This window comes from Scyliorhinus canicula, chromosome 13 (genome assembly GCF_902713615.1).
Source record: "Scyliorhinus canicula chromosome 13, sScyCan1.1, whole genome shotgun sequence".
NCBI lineage: Eukaryota > Metazoa > Chordata > Chondrichthyes > Carcharhiniformes > Scyliorhinidae > Scyliorhinus > Scyliorhinus canicula.
Genome location: NC_052158.1, coordinates 70,640,057 through 70,662,006, shown reverse-complemented (window position 1 = coordinate 70,662,006; position 21,950 = coordinate 70,640,057). Strand labels below are relative to the sequence as shown.

The following is a 21,950-nucleotide window of genomic DNA, read 5'->3' as shown; positions in this document are numbered from 1 at the left end:
TTCCCTGTTCATATTTGAATATTACGATCAGATCACTCCTTAACCTTCTAAATTCTGGTGAAAATAGGTCTAATTTGAGTCATTTCTCCTCATAGCTCAACCCTTGTAATCCAGGTATCATTTTTGTAAACCTATGTTGCACTCTCTCCAAGGCCAAAATATTCTTCTGACTGTGTGTTGCCCAGAACTGTTCACAGTTGGGTCTAACCAGGGTTTTGTAAAGTTGCAGCTTAACTTCTATTGTCTTTATGCTCCAATCCTCTAGATATAAAGGTCAACATTTCATTAGACTTTTTGATTATTTTTTGCACTTGTTGCTGGCACTTTACGGACCTGTGCACCTGAAGCCTCAAGTCTCTTTGGCCACCCACTATACCTAACCTATTTCCATTTAGAAAGAACTCGGCTCTATCCTTTTTTGGTCCAAAATGGAAAACCTCACACTTGCTTACATTGAATTCCATCTGCCACAATTTTATCCATTCACCTAGTCTGCCAATATCTCCTTGTAATTTTATGCTATCATCGTCGACAATGCCACCTAACCTTGTATCATCTCCAAATTTGGATAGATTACATTCTATGCAACATCCAAGTCATTAATGAATGTGAATAATTGAGGCTCCTGTGGTACCACCACCAGTCACCTCCTGCCAATTAGAGTAATTACCCATTATTCAAACTCTCTGTTGCCTGCCACTCAACCAATTTCCTAACAATGTCAATAATTTGCCTCAATTCCGTCGGCTCCCATCTCAGTTCACCATATCTGGTGTGGGACTTTATCGAATGCCTTCTGGAAGTCCATATAAATAATATCCATAGACACTACCTTAGTCACCTCTTCAAAAAATTCAATAAGATTTGTCAAGCAAGATCTTCCCTTCACGAATCCATGCTGGCTCTCACTGATCGACCAAGATTTTCAAGGTGTTCAGTTACCCCATCCCTGATCTGGGGCGGCATGGTGGCACAGTGGTTAGCATTGCTGCCTCACAGCGCTGGGGACCCGGGTTCAATTCCGACCTCAGGTGACTGTGTGGAGTTTGTGTTCTCTGCATGTCTGCGTGCGTTTCCTTCGGGTACCCTGGTTTCCTTCCACAGTCCAAGGATATGCAGGTTAAGTGGACTGGCCATGCTAAATTGCCCCTTTGTACCCAAAAGATTAGGTGGTTTACGGGGATAGGGCGGGGTGTGGGCCTGGGTGAGGTGTGCTCCTTTGGAGGAGAGGTGCAGACTTGATGGGCCGATTTGCCTCCTTTTTCACTATGGGGATTCCATGATTCTATGACTATAGACTCTACCAATTTCCCCACCATAGACGTTAACCGTTCTGTAATTCCCTTTCTTAAAAAGTGGAGCGATATGTGCAATTTTCCAATCCAGAGGGACTACTCCTGAACCTAGGGAACTCTGAAAGATTGTTAGGACATCAACAATGTGCTCCCCTACTTCCTTTAACACTCACGGAAAGAAACCGGCAGGTCCTACAGATTTGTCACTCTTTAGTTCCATCGATTTCCTAGTTACTGCTGCTGTACTTCCGGTAATTGTATTAAATCCCTATCGACTGTTAATTTTTTCAGAACTTCCAGTAAGTTATCATTCTTTTCTCCTGTAAATACTGTGGCAAAATAATTGTTCAACGTGTCTGCCATTTCCCCATTATCACGTACAATATGTCATTTTCAGCTTTTAGTGGGCCTACATTGCTCTTGACCACCTGTTTTCCCTTTATATAACTCTAAAATATCTTATTACTTTTGATGTCCCTTTGTTGCACCTTGAACATATTTGCTGCAGGAAACTATCCCGCACACATTCCAGCAATTCACTTCCTTTCTGACAGATGCTTATCTGTCTCTCCCAATCTATGTGTGAGTTGAAATCTCCCATTAATACTACTCTGCCTTTGCTACACATTTGCCTAATTTCTGCCTTTATACACCCCAACACCTCAGAACTGCTACCAGGGGGTCGATCTACAACACCCATTACAGTTTTAGATCCTTCTTTGTCCTTCAGTTCTACCCACATGGTCTCCACTGGATGCTTTTTCCTCATTATATCCTCCTGACCATTGAGGTGATAGTATCTCTAATCATTAAGTCTACTTCATCGCCTCTGCCATCTTCCCTGTCCCTCCTGTAAACTTTATAACCGGGTACATTTAGTTCCCAGTCCCGACCATCCTGCAGCCATGTCTCTGTAATTGCAATTACATCATAATTTTCAATTTGCATTTGTGCCTGCAACTCATCTAGTTTATTCCTTACACTCCGTGCATTTCTATATATAACTCTTAATTGGGCTATTCCCCTTCAGCACTGATGTTTTATTCGCTTGTTTATTATTTTTCACTTTTGGTTTAACCTGTATACATCGTGTAGTTTTGCCCTTAGTTGCAGTTCCAGACATTGGGTTCCTGACTATACTCTCTGCCTTGCTTGTTTCTGAAACTGTATTGACTTCCCCCGAGGCACCCCCTGCCCCCCATTTGCTAGTTTAAAATCCTTGCGACCACTCTATTTACCTGTTCCACTAGAACATTGGTCCCAGATCGGTTCAGGTAGAGACAATCCCAATGGTACAGTTCCCTCCTGTCCCAATACTGATGCCAGTGCCCCATGAAATAGAACCCCTCTTTTCTGCACCACTCCTTTAACCACGTATTTACTTCCCTAATTTTCTCATCCGTATGCCAATTTGCACGTGGCTCGGGTAATAATTCAGAGATTGCAACCCTTGAGGACCTGTTTTTTAATTTTATTCCAAGTTCCTGGTATTTCCCCAAACAGGTCCTCTTGCTGTGCTTCCCACTTTACAGCAGTGACTTCATCGCAAAGTGCTTTGGGATGCCGGAGGGCATGAAAGGTGTTATATAAATGCAAGTCTTTTTTTACACGCAACATATCTCACACTTGCATGCAGATGTATGCACGGAAATGTATACCTATATATACACACATGTTCCATGATAATACCTGTATTTTCCACCCCTGCACAGACATATAAAAAGGCACACAACAAACACACTCCCATAAATAGAGAGCAACTGACAACATTGCATTCATTTATCAGCTCTCCATTTTATTAAAAGGTACAGAAATATGCATATTTACATATATGTGTGTATCAAAAAGTGCACAGTCATCTATTTTTGCTCTTAGGTTAATAAACCAGCATTCATTCATCTATTTGTGGGATTTAAAGGTCGTTGTTACTGATATCAAACACCTGCATCATAATCTCTTCAAATTCAGCACTAAGGTTTCTTCCAAAGGCTTCAAGTTCATTATCCTATAGGTAGGAAGAAGAGAAGCAGTTGGCAAACTGTATGAAACAGGAGTATATCCCACTTTCAACCCATCCAGTCCCTCTCACACAAACCACAGAGTTCCTGAGCTCTGCCGGGTCAGAGAATCGCCGGGGGTCGGCGTGAATCCCGCCCCCACCGTTCTCCAAATTCTCCGGCCCCCCAAAAATCGGCCCGGTGTGAATCGCGCCGCCCGCCTCGGAGAATGGCGGGGCCGGCGCGACTCAATGGGCCCCGGGGCTGCCCGAATTCTCCAGCCCGTGATGGGCCGAAGTCCCGCCCACTTTTTGCCAGTCCCGCCGGCGTAAATTGGAGTAGGTCCCTCGCCGGCGGGACCTGGTGGCCTCCAGGGTTCTTGGGGGGGCGCGGGGAAATCTGGCCCCAGGACAGGGCCGGCTCAAGGTACTGGCAACTCGGGCAGTCGCCCGGGGCGCCATGTGTAGGGGGCGCCATCAAGGAGTGCGTGAATGACGTCAGAGACCAGGCGCCGCGGAAAAGACTCGGGTCCCGTGCATGCGCAGTTGGGCTGGTGCCAACCAGCGCATGCGCGGTGGCCGCCCTCCCCCAGGCCGCCCCGCACAAACATGGCGGATGGATCCATGCTGGCCGGTGGAAGAAAGGAGGCCTGCCGACAGAGAGACCGGCCCGCCGATCGGTGGGTCCCGATCATGTGCCAGGTCACTCCGGCCCCCCCCCCCCCACCGGTGAATGGAGCCACCCCCCCGGAGGGCGCCGAAGTTCAGCTTGCCCAGGGCGCCAGCAACCCTAGAGCCGTTTCTGCCCCAGGAGGGTGCCCCCACGGTGGCCTGGCCCGCGATCGGGGCCCACCGATCCGCCGGCGGGCCTGTGCCGTGGGGGCACTCTATTGTTCCGCACCGGCGGTTGTAGCAGTCCGCCATTGCCGGTGCGGAAACGAAGCCCTCTGCGCATGCCCGGGCATGATGCCAGCATACGCTGGCGCTCCTGCGCATGCACCAACCCGTGCCAGCCGGCGGAGGCCCTTCAGCGCCGGTTGGCGTAGCGCTAAACCCCTTTCCCGTCGGCCGGCGCGGGGCGCAAACCACTCCGGGGCGGCCTAGCCCCTGAAGGTGCAGCCCGACGCCGGAGTGGTTCATGCCATTCTGTCCCGCCGGAGTTGCCCTCCCCGCCGATTACGGCAGAATCCCGCACTCCCCCCATTCTTTTCTACCCTGAGTCCCCCTCAGTCCTTCCTCCCCTTGCTCTTTATCCAACCTATCTAACTCTCTCTCCTCCTCCAGCCCCCCTCCCTCTCCCGCAGTCTTTCTCATCCTGTCTGCCTCTTTTATGTTCTCATTTCCCCAGATGCCCCTCACTGCCACGCTCCATCCCCCGCTCTCACTGTCGCCCCCAAAGCATGCCTCCCTTCCTTTCTCTCTGGTCCCCATTAGCTCCCCCCCCGCCATCACTCACTACTCCCCTCACCAAATCCCCAGCCCTCAGCCCCTCTCGCCCTCTCCATGTCCACACTCCCTCTCCCTGCCCTCTCACCCTCTCCCTGTCCACACTCCCTCCTGGAATCTTTTCCCTGTTTATTGTTTTGTTTCTCAGCCAGCAGATAAAACCCGGAATCCTCCGATTTAGAAACTTTCAGAAATGGTCCAGTTTACACTCGTGGTAGCGGACCCTCTGAAACAGGCCCATTCCAATTCCAACCATTATCATTTTCACCTACTCACAATTCCACCCCAATCCCAGAAGGATAGACCAGCAAAACCTGGGGAATGACTGGGCATTGGTTCGAACTGGTCTTGTATACCTAAAAACATGAACTTCAGGTCACCTCCACTTAATAGCTGGCTAACTATCAATCTACGCAATGATCTTCGATCAATTTATTATCACCAAAGCCCACTATACTCTGCCCATGACAAAACAATGGCCGGAGTTCTCCGGTCGTTGCGATTCCCGCCATTAGTGGTGGCTTTAATGGGAAATCTGACAGCTGGAGGGAAGGTAACGATGCTGCCACCAGCGAATGGCACACCGCTGAGAAACAAGTGAAATGAAATGAAAATCGCTTATTGTCACTTCAAGTGAAGTTACTGTGAAAAGCCCCTAGTCGCCACATTCCGGCGCCTGTTTGGGGAGGCTGGTACGGGAATTGAACCGTGCTGCTGGCCTGCCTTGGTCTGCTTTAAAATCCAGCGATTTAGCCCTGTGCTAACCCAGCCCCAAGTGGCTGGGGGACCGGAGAACCCCGTCCAACCCCGTTTTCAAAATGGCGTGTGGTGGCGCACACAGTGGAATAGCAATAACAAGGTAAGTGTTCTTGATAAGTACGTACCAGTCAGGCAGGGAGGAAGGGGTCGAGCGAGGGAACCGTGGTTTACCAAAGAAGTGGAATCTCTTGTTAAGAGGAAGAAGGAGGCCTATGTGAAGATGAGGCATGAAGTTTCAGTTGGGGCGCTTGATAGTTACAAGGAAGCGAGGAAGGATCTAAAGAGAGAGCTGAGACGAGCAAGGAGGGGACATGAGAAGTTTTTGGCAGGTAGGATCAAGGAAAACCCAAAAGCTTTCTATAGGTATGTCAGGAATAAAAGAATGACTAGGGTAAGAGTAGGGCCAGTCAAGGACAGTGGTGGGAAGTTGTGTGTGGAGGCTGAGGAGATAAGCGAGATACTAAATGAATACTTTTCGTCAGTATTCACTCAAGAAAAAGATAATTTTGTGGAGGAGAATGCTGAGACCCAGGCTATTAGAATAGATGGCATTGAGGTGCGTAGGGAAGAAGTGTTGGCAATTCTGGACAAGGTGAAAATAGATACGTCCCCGGGGTCGGATGGGATTTATCCTAGGATTCTCTGGGAAGCCAGGGAAGAGATTGCTGAGCCTTTGGCTTTGATTTTTAGGTCATCATTGGCTACAGGAATAGTGCCAGAGGACTGGAGGATAGCAAATGTGGTCCCTTTGTTCAAGAAGGGGAGTAGAGATAACCCCGGTAACTATGGGCCGGTGAGCCTAACGTCTGTGGTGGGTAAGGTCTTGGAGAGGATTATAAAAGATACGATTTATAATCATCTAGATAGGAATAATATGATTAGGGATAGTCAGCATGGTTTTGTGAAGGGTAGGTCATGCCTCACAAACCTTATCGAGTTCTTTGAGAAGGTGACTGAACAGGTAGATGAGGGTAGAGCAGTTGATGTGGTGTATATGGATTTCAGTAAAGCGTTTGATAAGATTCCCCACGGTCGGCTATTGCAGGAAATACGGAGGCTGGGGATTGAGGGTGATTTAGAGATGTGGATCAGAAATTGGCTAGTTGAAAGAAGACAGAGAGTGGTAGTTGATGGGAAATGTTCAGAATGGAGTTCAGTTACGAGTGGCGTACCACAAGGATCTGTTCTGGGGCCGTTGCTGTTTGTCATTTTTATAAATGACCTAGAGGAGGGCGCAGAAGGATGGGTGAGTAAATTTGCAGACGACACTAAAGTCGGTGGAGTTGTAGACAGTGCGGAAGGATGTTGCAGGTTACAGAGGGACATAGATAAGCTGCAGAGCTGGGCTGAGAGGTGGCAAATGGAGTTTAATGTGGAGAAGTGTGAGGTGATTCACTTTGGAAAGAATAACAGGAATGCGGAATATTTGGCTAATGGTAAAATTCTTGGTAGTGTGGATGAGCAGAGGGATCTCGGTGTCCATGTACATAGATCCCTGAAAGTTGCCACCCAGGTTGATAGGGTTGTGAAGAAGGCCTATGGTGTGTTGGCCTTTATTGGTAGAGGGATTGAGTTCCGGAGCCATGAGGTCATGTTGCAGTTGTACAAAACTCTAGTACGGCTGCATTTGGAGTATTGCGTACAGTTCTGGTCGCCTCATTATAGGGAGGACGTGGAAGCTTTGGAACGGGTGCAGAGGAGATTTATCAGGATGTTGCCTGGTATGGAGGGAAAATCTTATGAGGAAAGGCTGATGGACTTGAGGTTGTTTTCGTTAGAGAGAAGAAGGTTAAGAGGTGACTTAATAGAGGCATACAAAATGATCAGAGGGTTAGATAGGGTGGACAGCGAGAGCCTTCTCCCGCGGATGGAGGTGGCTAGCACGAGGGGACATAGCCTTAAATTGAGGGGTAATAGATATAGGACAGAGGTCAGAGGTGGGTTTTTTACGCAAAGAGTGGTGAGGCCGTGGAATGCCCTACCTGCAACAGTAGTGAACTCGCCAACATTGAGGGCATTTAAAAGTTTATTGGATAAGCATATGGATGATAAGGGCATAGTGTAGGTTAGATGGCCTTTAGTTTTTTTTTCCATGTCGGTGCAACATCGAGGGCCGAAGGGCCTGTACTGCGCTGTATCGTTCTATGTTCTATGTTCTAAGGTAGGAACCCCAAATTGGTTAGTTTCTAAAGTGCAAGGAAGGGGGAAAAGAAGGGAGTGAAGCACATACGGTCCCAAGATGTCTACATGGGTTCTTCATAACGCAGGTCTGGAGCTGTGATTAATGTGTAATTCCCTGTCGGGCCCACCCATTATTGCACTGAGGACAGTCCATGCTGGCAAAGTCATGCTGCTTGCGAGATTACCTTGTTGAATCTGGCACGGTTGTGGAAGATTAGCCTCATGTCGTCAATAAAACCGCCCACAATCTGGTATTCATTCGTGGCCAAACTCTTCTTCACCTTGCGGAGCCACATGGGGTTTTCAATGACATCACTGTAGTTTGGAATCTGTGAAAGTGCAGACTGACAATGAACAAGGCTGTCCAGAGAACCCCCACGAGTGTCAACATAAAAGAACCACTGATCACTATTTTAGATTCAAGACTCTGGATCAAGAATAAATAGAACAAACTTCCGGTGGTGGTCATGGAATGAGCGGTCGCATATTTGGTGGCTCCCGGTCATTTCCCAGTCCGAAGGGCGAGGTTTTTCATTGGAAAGAGGTGTAGGAGTACCTGGAGAAGAAGGTGTTACTCCTCTGGTGTGGCTGATTGATGGATCCACTAACTAGGAGTGGGGCAAGAAAAGAGCTGCTGGGGCAGGAGAGTCTTCACGGTACACCACAGGATAAGACGGCAGAGGGCAAAGGACTTGCTCTGCCTGCTCAGTGGTCAATGGAGCAGCTATGGAATTTTTGAACGCTAAATTCAGCCAGCAGAGGAAGGGGGCCCTAGAAGATCCGGCCAAAGTGGTGCGGCCAATCAAAGCAGGGATCGAGAGAGTGGAGCAGAGACTGGAGTCCCAGGGCAGGGCGATCCAGCAAGTGGAGCAGCTGGTGGGAGAGCATGAGGAGCAGCTGGCCTCTTTAAGAAGCGGGTGAAGTTTGGCGTGCTGTACCTGGCCCGTCTCCGGGTGACTTTCCAGAGCGTCAGTATTATTTTGGCATGCCAGAAGAGACGATGGAGTGCACGAGGGACAATGGACTGGCAGGAGAAGGAGGTCATTAAACTTTGGAGTTTGAGCGAGTGTTTCTTTGCTTGTTCTCTAAAAACCTTTCCCCTTGATGTGTTTCTTTTGTTTTGATAACGGAGATTTTGGACGGCAAGCCTTTCACAGGGGAACATAAAGGGTGAGTGATGCACGATCAATTGCACAAAGACTTGAGTTGGATACAACTGAGGCTTTATTGCTCTAAGATGTGTGGCCTCCCACAGCAGCTGGCGAAATGGCTGCAGCATGGAGGACACACATATTTATGCTCAGGGACTACCAACGTACCTGTTGTACAGGTCCTACCATATATCCTCTAATAGAGGTGCAACACTGGTTTACCACATTCACCCCCTGTTAAAATTGAGTCCAGCGGTGGTGGTGGAGAACTATATACAAGAAATGGTTTTTACGTTTACAATATTCGATAGAGAGAAAAGAAATGTGTCTTTTGAAGTCCAGTGGACCCGTTAGAGGTTTAACCGGTCCAAAGCCTTGATGTGCCGCTGGGAGCGACGTAGTGGTGGTGGCGATGTCAATGCTGGTCTGATGTCCGGTGACTCCGGGAGCGTGCCAGAATCCTCTTCATCCTCGGGCGTGGGCAGGGGGAGGACGGATGGTCCTGGGGGGGGGTTGCTGCTGGGAGCGCTGGGGGAGGGTAGGGTGGCGTTGAGCCGGGGGTGTGTGTGTGTGTGTGTGTGTGTGTGTGGAACCCGCTGGTGGAGACAGTTTCCTGGCGGCCGTTGGCATACTGGGGGTTTGCATGGACCAATTGCACCCTCTCCACCAACGGGTCCGCCTTGTGGAGTCGGACGTGCCTACGGAGCAGGACGGGTCCTGGAGCTGCGAGCCAAGTCGGGAGCGACACCCCGGATGTGGACTTCCTGGGGAAGGCAAAAAGACGTTCATGGGGTGTATTGTTAGTTGCGGTGCACAGTAGTGACCGAATGGAGTGTAGTGCATCAGGGAGGACCTCCTGCCAGCGGAAGGCCGGGAGGTTCCTGGACCGTAGGGTCAGTTGGACGGCCCTCTATACCGTCCTGTTCTCCCTCTCTACCTGTTGGCATGGACGTGGAAGCCATTCATTGACTTTTTAAAGAAAGATTGAGGGGTCAGCATGGGGTGGTGAGTGGGCGGGGTGGGGGGGGGGGGGGGGGGGAGGCAGGTTAGGGGGTTAAAATGTGGAAGGCAGGATGGGAGAAGGGGGTGATGGTGGGGAGCAGTTGGGGGGGGGGGGTGTTGGTTACTTGTAATGTTATATGATTTCTTATGCTTTGGTTTGTTTTTATGAAAATGCCTGAATAAAATATTTTTTAAAAATAATAAATTGAACACCACATGAAACCTGCTAGAGTTGAGGGAACAAGTAGTATATATAGACCCTTCAAGCACATATTAAAAATCAGAGACTATTAAAATGAATATGGAGTGAGTATTTCCCCACTCTGATTCAGCACCCAACACTGTTTCAACTGGAAGGTTTGGATGGTCACAGAATATAAAATCCCTTTGTAAGGAATGTTGAGTCACAGACTGGAATGGCAAGAATATAATAATAATAATCTTTAGTGTCGCAAGTAGGCTTACATTCATACTGCAATAAAGTTACTGTGAAAAGCCCCGAGTCGCCACATTCCGGTACCTGTTCGGTTACACAGAGGGGGAATTCAGAATGTCCAATTCACCCAACAGCACGTTTTTTGGGACTTGTGGGAAGAAACCGGAGCACCCGGATGAAACCTACGCAGACACGGAGAGAACATGCAGACTCCGCACAGACAGTGGCCCAAGCCGGGAATCGAACCTGGGACCCTGGCACTGTGAAGCAAAAGTGCTACTGTGCTACCGTGCCACATGAAACATCTGTGATAGTATGGTCAGGGCTGCATATGAAAGTGTAAGAATGCAGGCAGTGAAAAAGACTGTGTCTAAAACTTCTAAGCGTACTGAACAAGAATGACTGTATCTGGAACACGAGGATCATATTATTGGGGATTGTAATTCTCCCTCCCAGTGGTGGCCTGGCTTATGCATCTGTTATATTCAAGTTTAAATTGCTTAGCTAGGTCAGTGAGAGGGCATAGAATCCCTACAGTGCAGAAGGAGGCCATTCGGCCCATCATGTCTGCACCGACCCGCCGAAAGAGCATCGTACCTCAGCCAAATCCCCCGTAACCCCGCCTAACCTCCAGGCACTCAGGGGAAATTTTGTTTGGCCATTCCACCTAACCTGCACATCTTTCGACTGTGGGAGGAAACCGGAGCACATGGAGGAAACCCACACAGACACAGGAAGAAAGTGCAAACTCCATGCAGACAGTGAGCCGAGGTCGGAATCAAACCTGGGTTCTTGGCGCTGTGAGGCAGCCAACCACTGTGCCACCATGTTGCCCATGGGCACCTAGACATTGAAGCATCCTCTGATGCCTTGCTTTTGCTTGTCTCAAGCTACGAGGCTTCCAGTTGGCCCTTCAGCTTTGGGAGTCTGCCCATTGCCTTTAATTGTATAGGGAAGCTATCTCTTTGCCAATTGAAGAGGATCTGTGAAAATACCAAAGAATCATTGTTTCCTGCCTAAGGGCTAGTTTGGGACATGGAAAGCGCACCGTCCCCTCTTACATAGGAACATAGGAATTAGGAGCTGAAGTAGGTAACTGAGCCCTTCAAGCCTGTTCTGTCATTCAGTCAGATTAAAGCAACCTCTCTACCTGTTCCCCATGTCCTTTAACCTGTTTTTAAAAAAAATCAGAAATATACCTATCTCCCTCTTGAAACCATTTAATGATTCGGACTCCACCGCATTATGGGGCAGCAAGTTCCACAAATTAACCACCTTCAGCGAGATGTAGTGCCTCCTCATCTCAGGTTTAAATATACCGCCTCTCAACCTATAACTGTGACCCCTTGTTCTAGATTGCCCTACAAGGGGGAACATTTGGTCTATGTTTACTTTACCAATCCCTTTCAGTGTCTTATGTACCTTGATCAGATCCCCTCTCATGCAGCTAAACTCGAGCGAGTATAAATCCAGATTGTTTAATCTCTCCTCATACATCAACCCCATCATCCTCGGAATTAATCTGGTGAACCATCTCTGACCTGCTTCCAATGCCACCACATCCTTCCTCAAATAAGGAGACCAAAACTGGACACAATACTCCTGATGCGGTCTCATCAGCAACCTACAAAATTGCAACAATGTTTCTCCACTTTTACTCCAGTCATTTTGCAATAAATGCGAACATTCCATTGGCCTTTCTTATTGCATTTTGTACCTGCTTACAGAGTGGAAGGGAAAATCCTGCCCTATGTATATGTGCCAATAAGAGTGTTGACCAGGAATGATAAACCAAAAGTCAGGATGATTCTGATAAGGAATAATCTAACGTTGCAGGAATGATTACGGAACGTAGAGGTTTATACTGTTTGAAAGGAGACTTGTGAGTTGACCAAAATGTTGAAAACATTAAATAGAAGGACAATGACAACACTGATCAACTGCTGTTGGTGTCGAACACTTTTGAACTAGGTTCTCACTCATTAACAAGTTCCATTTCTATAGCACAGTCTTTGGATAAATTCTTTAGAGATTTACAGGTAAGTGTAAGGGTGGATTTTGAACAGGGGAGAAGCGGAAGTAGGATTAGCAGACGGTGAAAACACAGGGGAGGGAAGGAACAATGTGGATGGTCTGTGGGATAGAATTCAGCAGGACAGGCATACACACTTCCTCCAATGCACAATTAATGCATGTGCTAGCTCAGGTGTCGCATTCCAATCTTGGTAAATTTATATGGTTTAATACATATTTAGCAAAGGTGCACATAATGCACCCATGCTCAATCTGACACACTACATGTGTTCACCTGGTAATTTTCATACACACCTTTGTGCATGCTCTTGGTCTAACACAAGTACACTAGTTCAAGCATGCACACCAATGAATTGAACACTCATTTAGCACATCTTTATTCTAACTATATTCAGCATGCATGCTGACTCTCAGATATTCTGCTGGTTACAACAGGTATTTCCACCCTCACACTTCCTTTACATCACTAAACACAAGTGGACTGCAAAAGTTGAGGACTCAGGTCAAATACTTACAGTCTCACAGGGGTTTTTGTCGAACATCACACTCACTTGCTTGCAATACAGTTGGAGCAAAATATATTCACATTTCTGTAATTAAAAACAGCCAGTTAAATGAAAGTAATAAATAAGAACACAAAGGTTAATGTTTGCTTATTCCTCTTTAATATGTAAATTCCGTTATTGAGACACCCTAAACTCTAGGCTGGACTGTGACATTAATGACTATTTGATCATAGGAGGAATCACAGCCAAATGCAACCCTGTCCTTACCCACCATGCCCATCATTCAACATGAATACTGTAGGGTGTTTGGTGAGTAATCTGGGAAAATGTATCTCCTCCTCAACTGAGGCTAACTGGAGTCCTCTCACAGCCATACAGACTAAAATCATCCAGCTCAAACAAATGTCAGGCGATCATGGTCTTTGTGGCTCATTACATTGGTTGGGAAAATAACCAAGACTAAACTGTTCCTCATCTTGAGGTTATAAAGAACAAATTCAAATGATGGCTTTTATACACATCCCCAAGAACAAAAAAAGTATGATTTATATGCGTGCAATTTATAAAAGGGTAGATTGAACCTTCCAATTAGTTGCATTAGAGAACTAGGAGAGGAGTAGATGAAAGCATAACTTGAACATTCAAGGGGGACTAACAGTGTTTGAACAAATTATACCCTGTTGGGACTATGGTTCTATGGATTATAAAATGTTATCACACACTTACCAAAATGTACTGTGGTGTCATGGCTGTTTGATGTACACCGAATTCATTGTTGGAGACACTTGACCTTGTTTTATTTGCTGACAGCTTGCCAATTTTGCAGAAAGTGCAGATAAACTTCTCACTGGAATTAAGTTGCAAAATTAAACTCTTTAACTGAAATCTTTCAGTTAGGTACAGGTCAATAGGAAATGTCATAGTCCGCTTCTCAAAGTCCATTCCTCCATTACACTAACTAACCTGCCCACTTTACTTCTTACATAGCCTTACTGATCCATCTCTTCCATACATCATTAACTAATACTTATTTAAATGCTAGTTGTGACCTGGGGCCATGTGATGAGTATGGCGATCTCTCTCTGTGCATCACCCATATCCTTCAGAAGTGTTATGAATAATATATTAATTTTTTTGTATTAAGAAAGGCAAAAATTATTCCAATTTCATTTTGGTTTTGTTGATGAATCTTGGTGCCTGAAATCTGAAGATTTGTGGCTAAAATGAGTCAGGTCCTTTTAGTTTGTTTGTATTTATGCAATTTTAATGAGGTTTCACAACCCCTGAAGTTGAAGAGATTACGAGGTTACGAGGGACTGAAGGTTCAGTGGAAAACAAACGGAAGAACAGAAAAGTTTTACTGTTGCCTCGCCAGTAATCTAGTCACACAATACACAGACAGGAGTTCAGAGAGGTTGGCGAGATGTTCTGGCCCTTCTGGTCAGGAGCTTCTAGCCCCAACAAAGGCATCCCCCTCCCCCTCCCCTCCCAACCCCCCGGTGGGTTCCCTGGCGGTGGGATGGGCAAGCCATGCAAACAGCCATAGACATCGGTGGGACAGAGAGATCCAGCGGGCGGCCAATGACAAGTTGCCTTCACTACAAGAAAATATGCCTAGAGGAGTGGGCGGGGGGTGGGGAATCACGCCTAGAGTGGTCATTGTGGGTCAGAGAGAGAAAATATGGTTCTTTATGCTCTCTGAGTAAAACTGAAAGGTTATTACAATAGCAGTTAACTGAATAATCAGTTCTCGGACTCAAGTCCGGTGACTAGTTTAGCAGACGTGACCCGATGGTGTAAGGCTGCCAGAATGAAATTATAGCCTATGGTAATTTTCAAAAATCAAACCATGCCGAAAATCAAGTTCCCTGCAGGACGTTTTGTGCGTGTCCATGATAACGGTTGGATGTATGAGAATAGAGTGATGTGATGGATCAATAATGTGTGAAATAGTGTCCCAGTGGCTGACAAAACATTGAGAGTGCAGCTTATTAGTGTGGGACATGTTCGTGTCCATAACCATTGAAACTAAGAGGAACCTGTAAAGAGATAATATCCACATTGCAATTATACCAAGAGGGTCTAATGTCCATAGTTCAATATTTGGATGTATGCCTTAACAAGCCATTCAAGGATCATGTTTGCAGCAAATGGATGTTTGAGGCTGCCGTTTTGCGCATGCACGGCCACAGACCTGGCAATTCTCTGGGGCATATCGGCTGCTAGAGCCGGGTGCTCTACGCTGCCATCCTGCTAGTCCCCAGCAAAACGGGGAATCGGTGGCCATTTTGGGCAGTTTTAAAACGGCACCCTTTCCATGCCGGCGTGGAGGCATAGCCCCAGAAACGGAGATCTTCACAAAGTGAAAACATGTCCGCTGTCCAGCTTGATGTTTTGTGTGAGTTTGCCATCTAATCACGGGATGCTGTTAATGCGCGAGCTGCCATCTGATTGTTAAAAAAATGCGGAATATCCAATAATTTTGTTGTGGAGGAATGATTCTGAAACCAAAGTACTGCATCTGATCAGGAATGGGATACTTACAATGACGCCCAAACCAAACGACTCAGAATGAAGTTGATGAACTCTTTGTTTCCGATGCTTTTATGTTTTAAAATGCTTTCACTGTGGTTAAAATTTTCACTGTACAATTCATTTATTCAGTAAACCGCGTCACATTAATTTAATATTATTTACTGGTGTTACATTTTTTTCCTCTCACATTTCAAAATGACCGTCCAGACCATGGATCACATTTTACACTTAAGCGTAAACCCTGCTTTTGGAGACTTCAATCGTCAACTTCAAAAGTGCTCACGAGGTGTTAAGCCAGAATGTAAAGATTTATTTTTCCATTGATTTGAATGAAAAAACCGTTTCCACATTGTGGCGATGATTCTGTCAATGTCCTGTTTCTAACATGCTAGTACCCCAGCTCTCCGATAACGGCACATTAATAAGTTGAAGACAAAATACAAACCTTAAGTTTGGGCTGAGCGAGGGAACATGGCAGAGGAAGTGGAAAGCTTTGAGACATTGGTCACAGCAGATCAGTTTCCCTCTATTCTGACACACTGTACACTCATCGTCATTCTTCTGTTTATTGAAAAAAGAGTAAGTTATGCAGAGAGCACCAAGAACTGAGTGACACTCTGAAACGTCCAACAAGCACAGCACACAGGTAACACAGTGAAACCAGGAGGGAACACAGGTACATCTCTGCTCCATGTCTCCCTCTATCTGTCACCATCACTGCCGGTCTCTCCAGCTATGAGTATCTCTACCTTTTCCTCACCTTCTTGGCTGTTTCTCTTTATGAATCTTGTGATCTGCCCCATCTCCCTCTCCTTCTCTCTCTTTCTTAATTGGTCTCTGCCTGTTTATCATTGTCTACCCGTCACTTTCTCTCTCTGTTTACCTGTAATTGTATTCGGATCAGCCAGCCCATAACTGCTGGGACTAGGCTTCTCTGTGATAACAACGGGGTCAGTTTGCTTCATAAGAATAAAGATGTAAATCTGCCCCGTAAAAGGGTAACCTTTTGGGTTTTATTTACCTGAGAGTCACAATCTGGAGGAGATGTGCACTTTTTACACAAACAGTCACGCTTATGAAGTTTCAAGTGGCCTCTCTGGAAAAATAAAAGTTTTAAAAAATGAATCAGAGGGAAGAGACAGGAATAAAATGTAAATCATATCAAATGATATACACTCAGATACCAAACTAGCAGTGAGACAGGGGATAGAATTCACCTGAGTGGAAGAAAATGAACGTGGGAGAGAGTGAGTGTACTAATAATCTGTGAATGACATAGATTGAAAGTGTGAATGGGTCAAAATGAGTGAGGCTGGCTGGATGTGATAGTACGACTGGATGAGTGTGATAAGTGGTCTGCGTTGATGATGTATACGGTGGTATCAAGGCTGTGAGGATTGAACATGGGATGGGAAGCAGTAGGGGGAGCCCATGTTCAGTAAGGGATGGCTACATTGCCGAACAGCATGAAAAAAATAGAATAATATACAATTTTAACTAAGTGTTTATTTAAATACTCAAAATAGCTGACTCAGTAATTTTGCCATTTTTGTGTAACCATCTCTGTTCATTTTCATTTATCGTACAAGACAAGCAATTTGTCTGGTCCTGTTTTTGGGAGGATGGCCAGAAATTGAGTTTCGGACACCCGTTATGTGTGCTAATTTGTGACTTAAAGGCAGCAACTGGTTCTGAAATGGTGGCGAGGTGTCATGGACAGATGGTAAGGAATGATCATGATTCTGGAGTCAGAGGATTACTTTACATCAAGAATCCTCAGCAAAAAAAAAAGAAAGGACTGGTGGTGGACTGAGAACTTTTGATCTTTGCTGCAACGTTCATGGTTTTCTTTTTCTTTCTCTGTTCTTTAAAAAAAGTTTCTTGTGTTTTGTTTCGTGGAAGCTGTTTATAATGCCTTCTGTATTGATTTGGGACCAGTGGCAGAGCTGAGTGAGTTAAGGTTTTCATTTGCACTGTTGGGGGATGGAGGTGCGTTTGTTTAGATTTTGGTGTTTTTCTGTCGGGCAATTATGTGGGGATGGTTTGATGTTGGAGTATGTTTCTATGGGGGGGGTGGGGGGCAGTAGGTGGGAGACTATCCGGCGCCAGGGATGGGGGCCACCAAGCTAGCTGGGCAAGCTAGCTCACGGAATCGCAGTGGGGTGTGTGCATATGTTCGGTTTATCAAAGGGTTTGGGTTACAGAGTGTTGTTATTGGGGAGGGGAAATGTTCTGCTGATGAGGGAGGGACTTGGGCCAAGGGACAGAGAGGCGGTTAGGTGCGGAGGCTGCCTGGGGGAGAGCCAGTGGAGGAGCGGAGCACGGGCTGGAGGCTGGCCCAAAAAAGGGGATGGCTGATCGGCGAAGTGGGGGGGGGGGGGGGGGGGGGGGGGGGGGCAATGAGCCCCCAAACTAGGCTGATCACCTGGAATGTTCGAGGGTTAAATGGGCCGGTCATGAGGGCACGCATGTGTTCGCGCATCGTAGGGGAGTGAAGGCGGACGTGGTAATGTTGCAGGAGACGCACCTTAGAGTAACTGACCTGATTAGATTGAGGAAAGGCTGGGTCAGTCAGGTCTTTCACACAGGGCTGGATTCAAAGACTAGAGGGGTCGCGATCCTGATCAATAAGCGGGTGGTGTTTGAGGCGGGCAGAATAGTTTCGGATGTGGGAGGTCGGTACATTACGGTCAGTGGGAAACTGGAGGGGGTACAGGTGGTATTAGTAAATGTGTATGTGCCAAATTGGGATGATGTGGAGTTTATAAAGAGGATGCTGGGGAAGATACCGGACCTGGACTTGCACAGGTTGGTCATGGGAGGGGATTTTAACACAGTTATTGACCCTGGCTTGGACCGGTCAAGCTCGAAAACAGGCAGGGTGCCAGCAATGGTAAAGGAACTAAAAGGGTTCATGGAGTAGATGGGGGGGTTGGATCCGTGGAGATTTGGGCAGCCGAGGGTTGACCTGCAGGTTAGTAAAGACAGTAACCACCGCCCGCACTGGAGGTTAGATGTGGGACTTTTGGCGGATGAAGGGGTATGCGAATGGCTAGGGAACTGTATTCAGAACTACCTGCAGGTCAACGACATGGGGGAAATTTCAGCAGCGATGGTCTGGGAAGCACTGAAGGCGGTGGTTAGAGGGGAGCTGATCTCGATATGGGCCCAAAGGGAGAAGATGGACAGGGCAGACACGGACCGACTGGTTAACGAGATGCTACAGATCGATAGGAGGTACGCGGAGACCCCAGAGGCAGGGCTTTTAAGGGAACGGCGGAGGCTACAGGCGGAGTTCGGCTTGTTAACCACAGTGGAGGGCGGTGGAGCAGCTGATAAAGGCGAGGAGGCGATCTATGAGTATGGAGAGAAGGCCATCAGAATACTTGCAAAGCAGCGTAGAAAGAGGGAGGCAGCCAGGGAGATAGGGAAAGTAAATGACGGAGATGGGAACCTGGTTGGAGATTCAGCAGGGGTGAATAAGGCGTTTAGGGATTTCTACAGTAGGCTGTATAGGTTGGAACCACCTACGGGGCTGGAGGGGATGAGGCACTTCTTGGGGGGGAGGGGGGGGGGCTGAATTTCCCAAAGGTGGACAGGGAGCTGGTAGAAGGGCTGGGAGCCCCGATCGGGTTGGAAGAGATAGTGGAGGGTCTGAAGGCCATGAAGGCGGGTAAAGCCCCTGGGCCGGACAGGTACCCAGTGGAGTTTTATAAAACGTTCTCTGGGATATTGGAGCCAGTGTTGATGAGGATGTTCAATGAGGCAAGGGAAAGAGGGATGCTGCCCCCAATGATGTCACAGGCATTTTGCTGATCTGAAGTGGAACAAGAACCCTGAGCTGTGTGGGTCCTACAGGTCGATATCTCTGTTGAATGTGGACGCCAAACTGCTGGCCAAAATTTTGTCTTCCAGGATTGAGGATTGTGTTCCAGACATTATTGGGGAGGACCAGGCGGGGTTTGTTAAGGGTAGGCAGTTGGTGGCCAATGTAAGAAGGCTGTTAAATGTGATCATAATGCCCCCGGAAGGTAGGGAGGTGGAGGTAGTGATCGCAATGGATGCAGAAAAGGCTTTTGATTGGGTAGAATGGGATTATCTGTGGGAGGTACTGGGACGGTTCGGATTTGGGCAGGGCTTCATTGACTGGGTCAGGTTGCTGTATCAGGCTCCTGTGGCAAGTGTACGGACGCAACGACAACATCGGACTATTTTAGACTACACCGGGGGACGAGACAGGGATGCCCCCTCTCCCCACTGTTGTTCGCGTTAGCTATAGAGCCATTGGCAATTGCTCTGGAGCCTCAAGGGGCTGGAAGGGGTTAGTCCAGGAGGGGTGGAGCACAGAGTCTCACTCTATGCAGATGACCTGCTTCTGTATGTATCGGACCCATTAGAGGGGATGGAAGAAATCATGAGGATTCTAGGGGAATTTGACCGGTTTTTGGGGTATAAGCTAAATATGGGGAAAAGTGAGATGTTTGCGGTCCAGGCGAGGGGACAGGGGAGGCTATTGGGGGAGCTGCCGTTTAGATTAGTAGGGGGAAGCTTAAGGTACCTAAGAATCCAAGTGGTGCGAGAATGAGACCATCTGCATAAATTAAATCTGGCCCGGCTAGTAGACCAAATGAAGGACGATTTTTGGAGATGGGACTGCTCCCGTTGTCATTAGCTGGGAGGGTGCAAACGGTGAAGATGACGGTCCTCGCGAGATTCCTGTCATGTGAGGTACACTGGTCTAACACTGGCTGCAACAGGATGCAGCTTAGATCAGAAAGATACTCCATACCTTGAAGTTAGTTCAATCAGGTTTATTGAATTAATAGCACAGTTAGAACAGTTCTCTGTGAGTTCGACTCTCTGCTAAATTAAGTGTGGTTACTCTGTCTGACTGAACCAGACTAGCTCTTAGCCACGTGGTGGAGGTGTGAGATTGTAACAACAACCGTGACTGACTCTCTAGATGTTCATCAGTGGAAAGAGGCGGAGTGTGAGTGCCTCGTGTCTTTTATAGTCAGATCCCACCCCTGAGTGTCCTGCCTTCTTATTGGTCATGTCCTGTTCTCTGTGTCGATTAGCTGCCTGTCTGTATATCATTATGTGTGTGTGTGCCTGCATATCATGACAATTCCTGTTCGTGTTTCAATGTCTCCTCATCTTTACTCTGTGGTCGTTTTTTAAACGGGTCAACAAAGTGATCTCTGGCTTTGTCTGGGCGGGCAAGACCCTGCCCTGGTAAGGAAGGTAATGCTTGAGCGGAGTCGGGGAGAGAGCGGGTTGACGCTGCCAAGTTTTAGTAACTATTACTGGGCGGCGAATATAGCCATGATCAGGAAGTGGGTGGTGGAGGAGGGGTCGGCATGGGAGCGAATGGATCCGGCGACATGCAAGGACACCAGTCTGGGGGCTTTGGTAACTATGCCTCTGCCGTTCCCGCCGGCACAGCATTCCACCAGCCCCATGATGGTGACGGCCCTGAGAGTCTGGGGGCAACGGAGGAGACATGTGGGAGCAGAGGGAGCATCGGTCTGGTCCCCAATCTGTAATAATCACCGGTTTGCCCCGGGAAGTATGGATGGGGGGTTCTGGATATGGCGGAGAGCAGGGATTGAGAGGATGGGCGATATGTTTATAGAGTGGAGCTTTCCGACTATGAGGGCGCTGGAGGAGAAGTTTGGTTTGGCGAGGGGAAACAAATTAAGGTATCTGCAGGCGCGGGACTTCCTATGTAAATAGGCATCAACCGTCCCGCTCCTACCACTAAGGGGGATTCAGGACAGGGTCGTTTCCAGAGGGTAGGTAGGAAAAGGGAGCGTCTTGGACATTTACAAGGAATTCATGGGGTCAGAGGAGATGCAGACAGAGGAGCTGAAGCGCAAGTGGGAGGAGGAACTGGGAGGAGAGATAAAGGATGGTCTGTGGATGGACGTGTTAAGTAGAGTCAACACATCCGCAACATGTGCCAGGCTCAGCCTGATACAATTGAAGGTCGTTCACCGGGCTCACATGACAGCGGCCCGGATGAGCAGATTCTTTGGGGTGGAAGACAGGTGTGCAAAATGTGCGGGAGGACCAGCGACCCATGTCCACATGTTCTGGGCATGTCCGAAGCTTAGGGAACTTTGACTGGAGTTTGCAGATGTCATGTCCACAAGTGTTAAAAACAAGGGTGGCGCTGAGTCCAGAGGTGGCAATTTTCGGGTTGTCGGAAGATCCGGGAATCCAGGAGAAAGAGGCAGACGTTCTGGCCTTGCTTCCCTGGTCGCCCAGAGATGGATATTATTCGCATGGAGGGACTCAAAGCCCCCAAAGTCGGAGACCTGGCTATCGGACATGGCTAGCTTTCTCTGTTTGGAGAAAATCAAGTTCACCTTGAGAGGGTCATGGTGAGGGTTCACCTGGAGGTGGCAACCGTTCGTCGACTTCTTCGCGGAAAATTAATCGTCCGCAGAAGGGGGGGTTTATTTAGCTTAGAGTAGGGGTTAATAAAGTTGGACCTGCAAGGGAGGGAGAGGGCTTTTGCATTATGTTTACAGTTTAATGTCCATTGTGTTGTTGTTAAAATACCAAAAAATATTTATTAAAAAAAAAGAATCCTCAGCAATCCAG

At 47.5% G+C, this 21,950-nt stretch overlaps 1 protein-coding gene across 1 annotated transcript in view; it reads right to left on the bottom strand.

Moving 5' to 3' along the window:
• Nucleotides 1-3,035: 3,035 nt before the first annotated feature.
• Nucleotides 3,036-21,950, bottom strand: part of LOC119976370 (nuclear body protein SP140-like protein) — a 40,425-nt gene continuing 21,510 nt past the window's right edge. The window contains exons 8-13 of the mRNA XM_038816858.1: nucleotides 16,363-16,437; nucleotides 15,787-15,902; nucleotides 13,533-13,653; nucleotides 12,816-12,890; nucleotides 7,863-8,006; nucleotides 3,036-3,300 (exon numbers count right to left, since the gene is read on the bottom strand). Of these exons, the coding sequence (XP_038672786.1) occupies nucleotides 3,208-3,300; nucleotides 7,863-8,006; nucleotides 12,816-12,890; nucleotides 13,533-13,653; nucleotides 15,787-15,902; nucleotides 16,363-16,437 (624 nt within the window). The 3' untranslated portion in view covers nucleotides 3,036-3,207. The remainder of the gene's footprint in view (nucleotides 3,301-7,862; nucleotides 8,007-12,815; nucleotides 12,891-13,532; nucleotides 13,654-15,786; nucleotides 15,903-16,362; nucleotides 16,438-21,950) is intronic.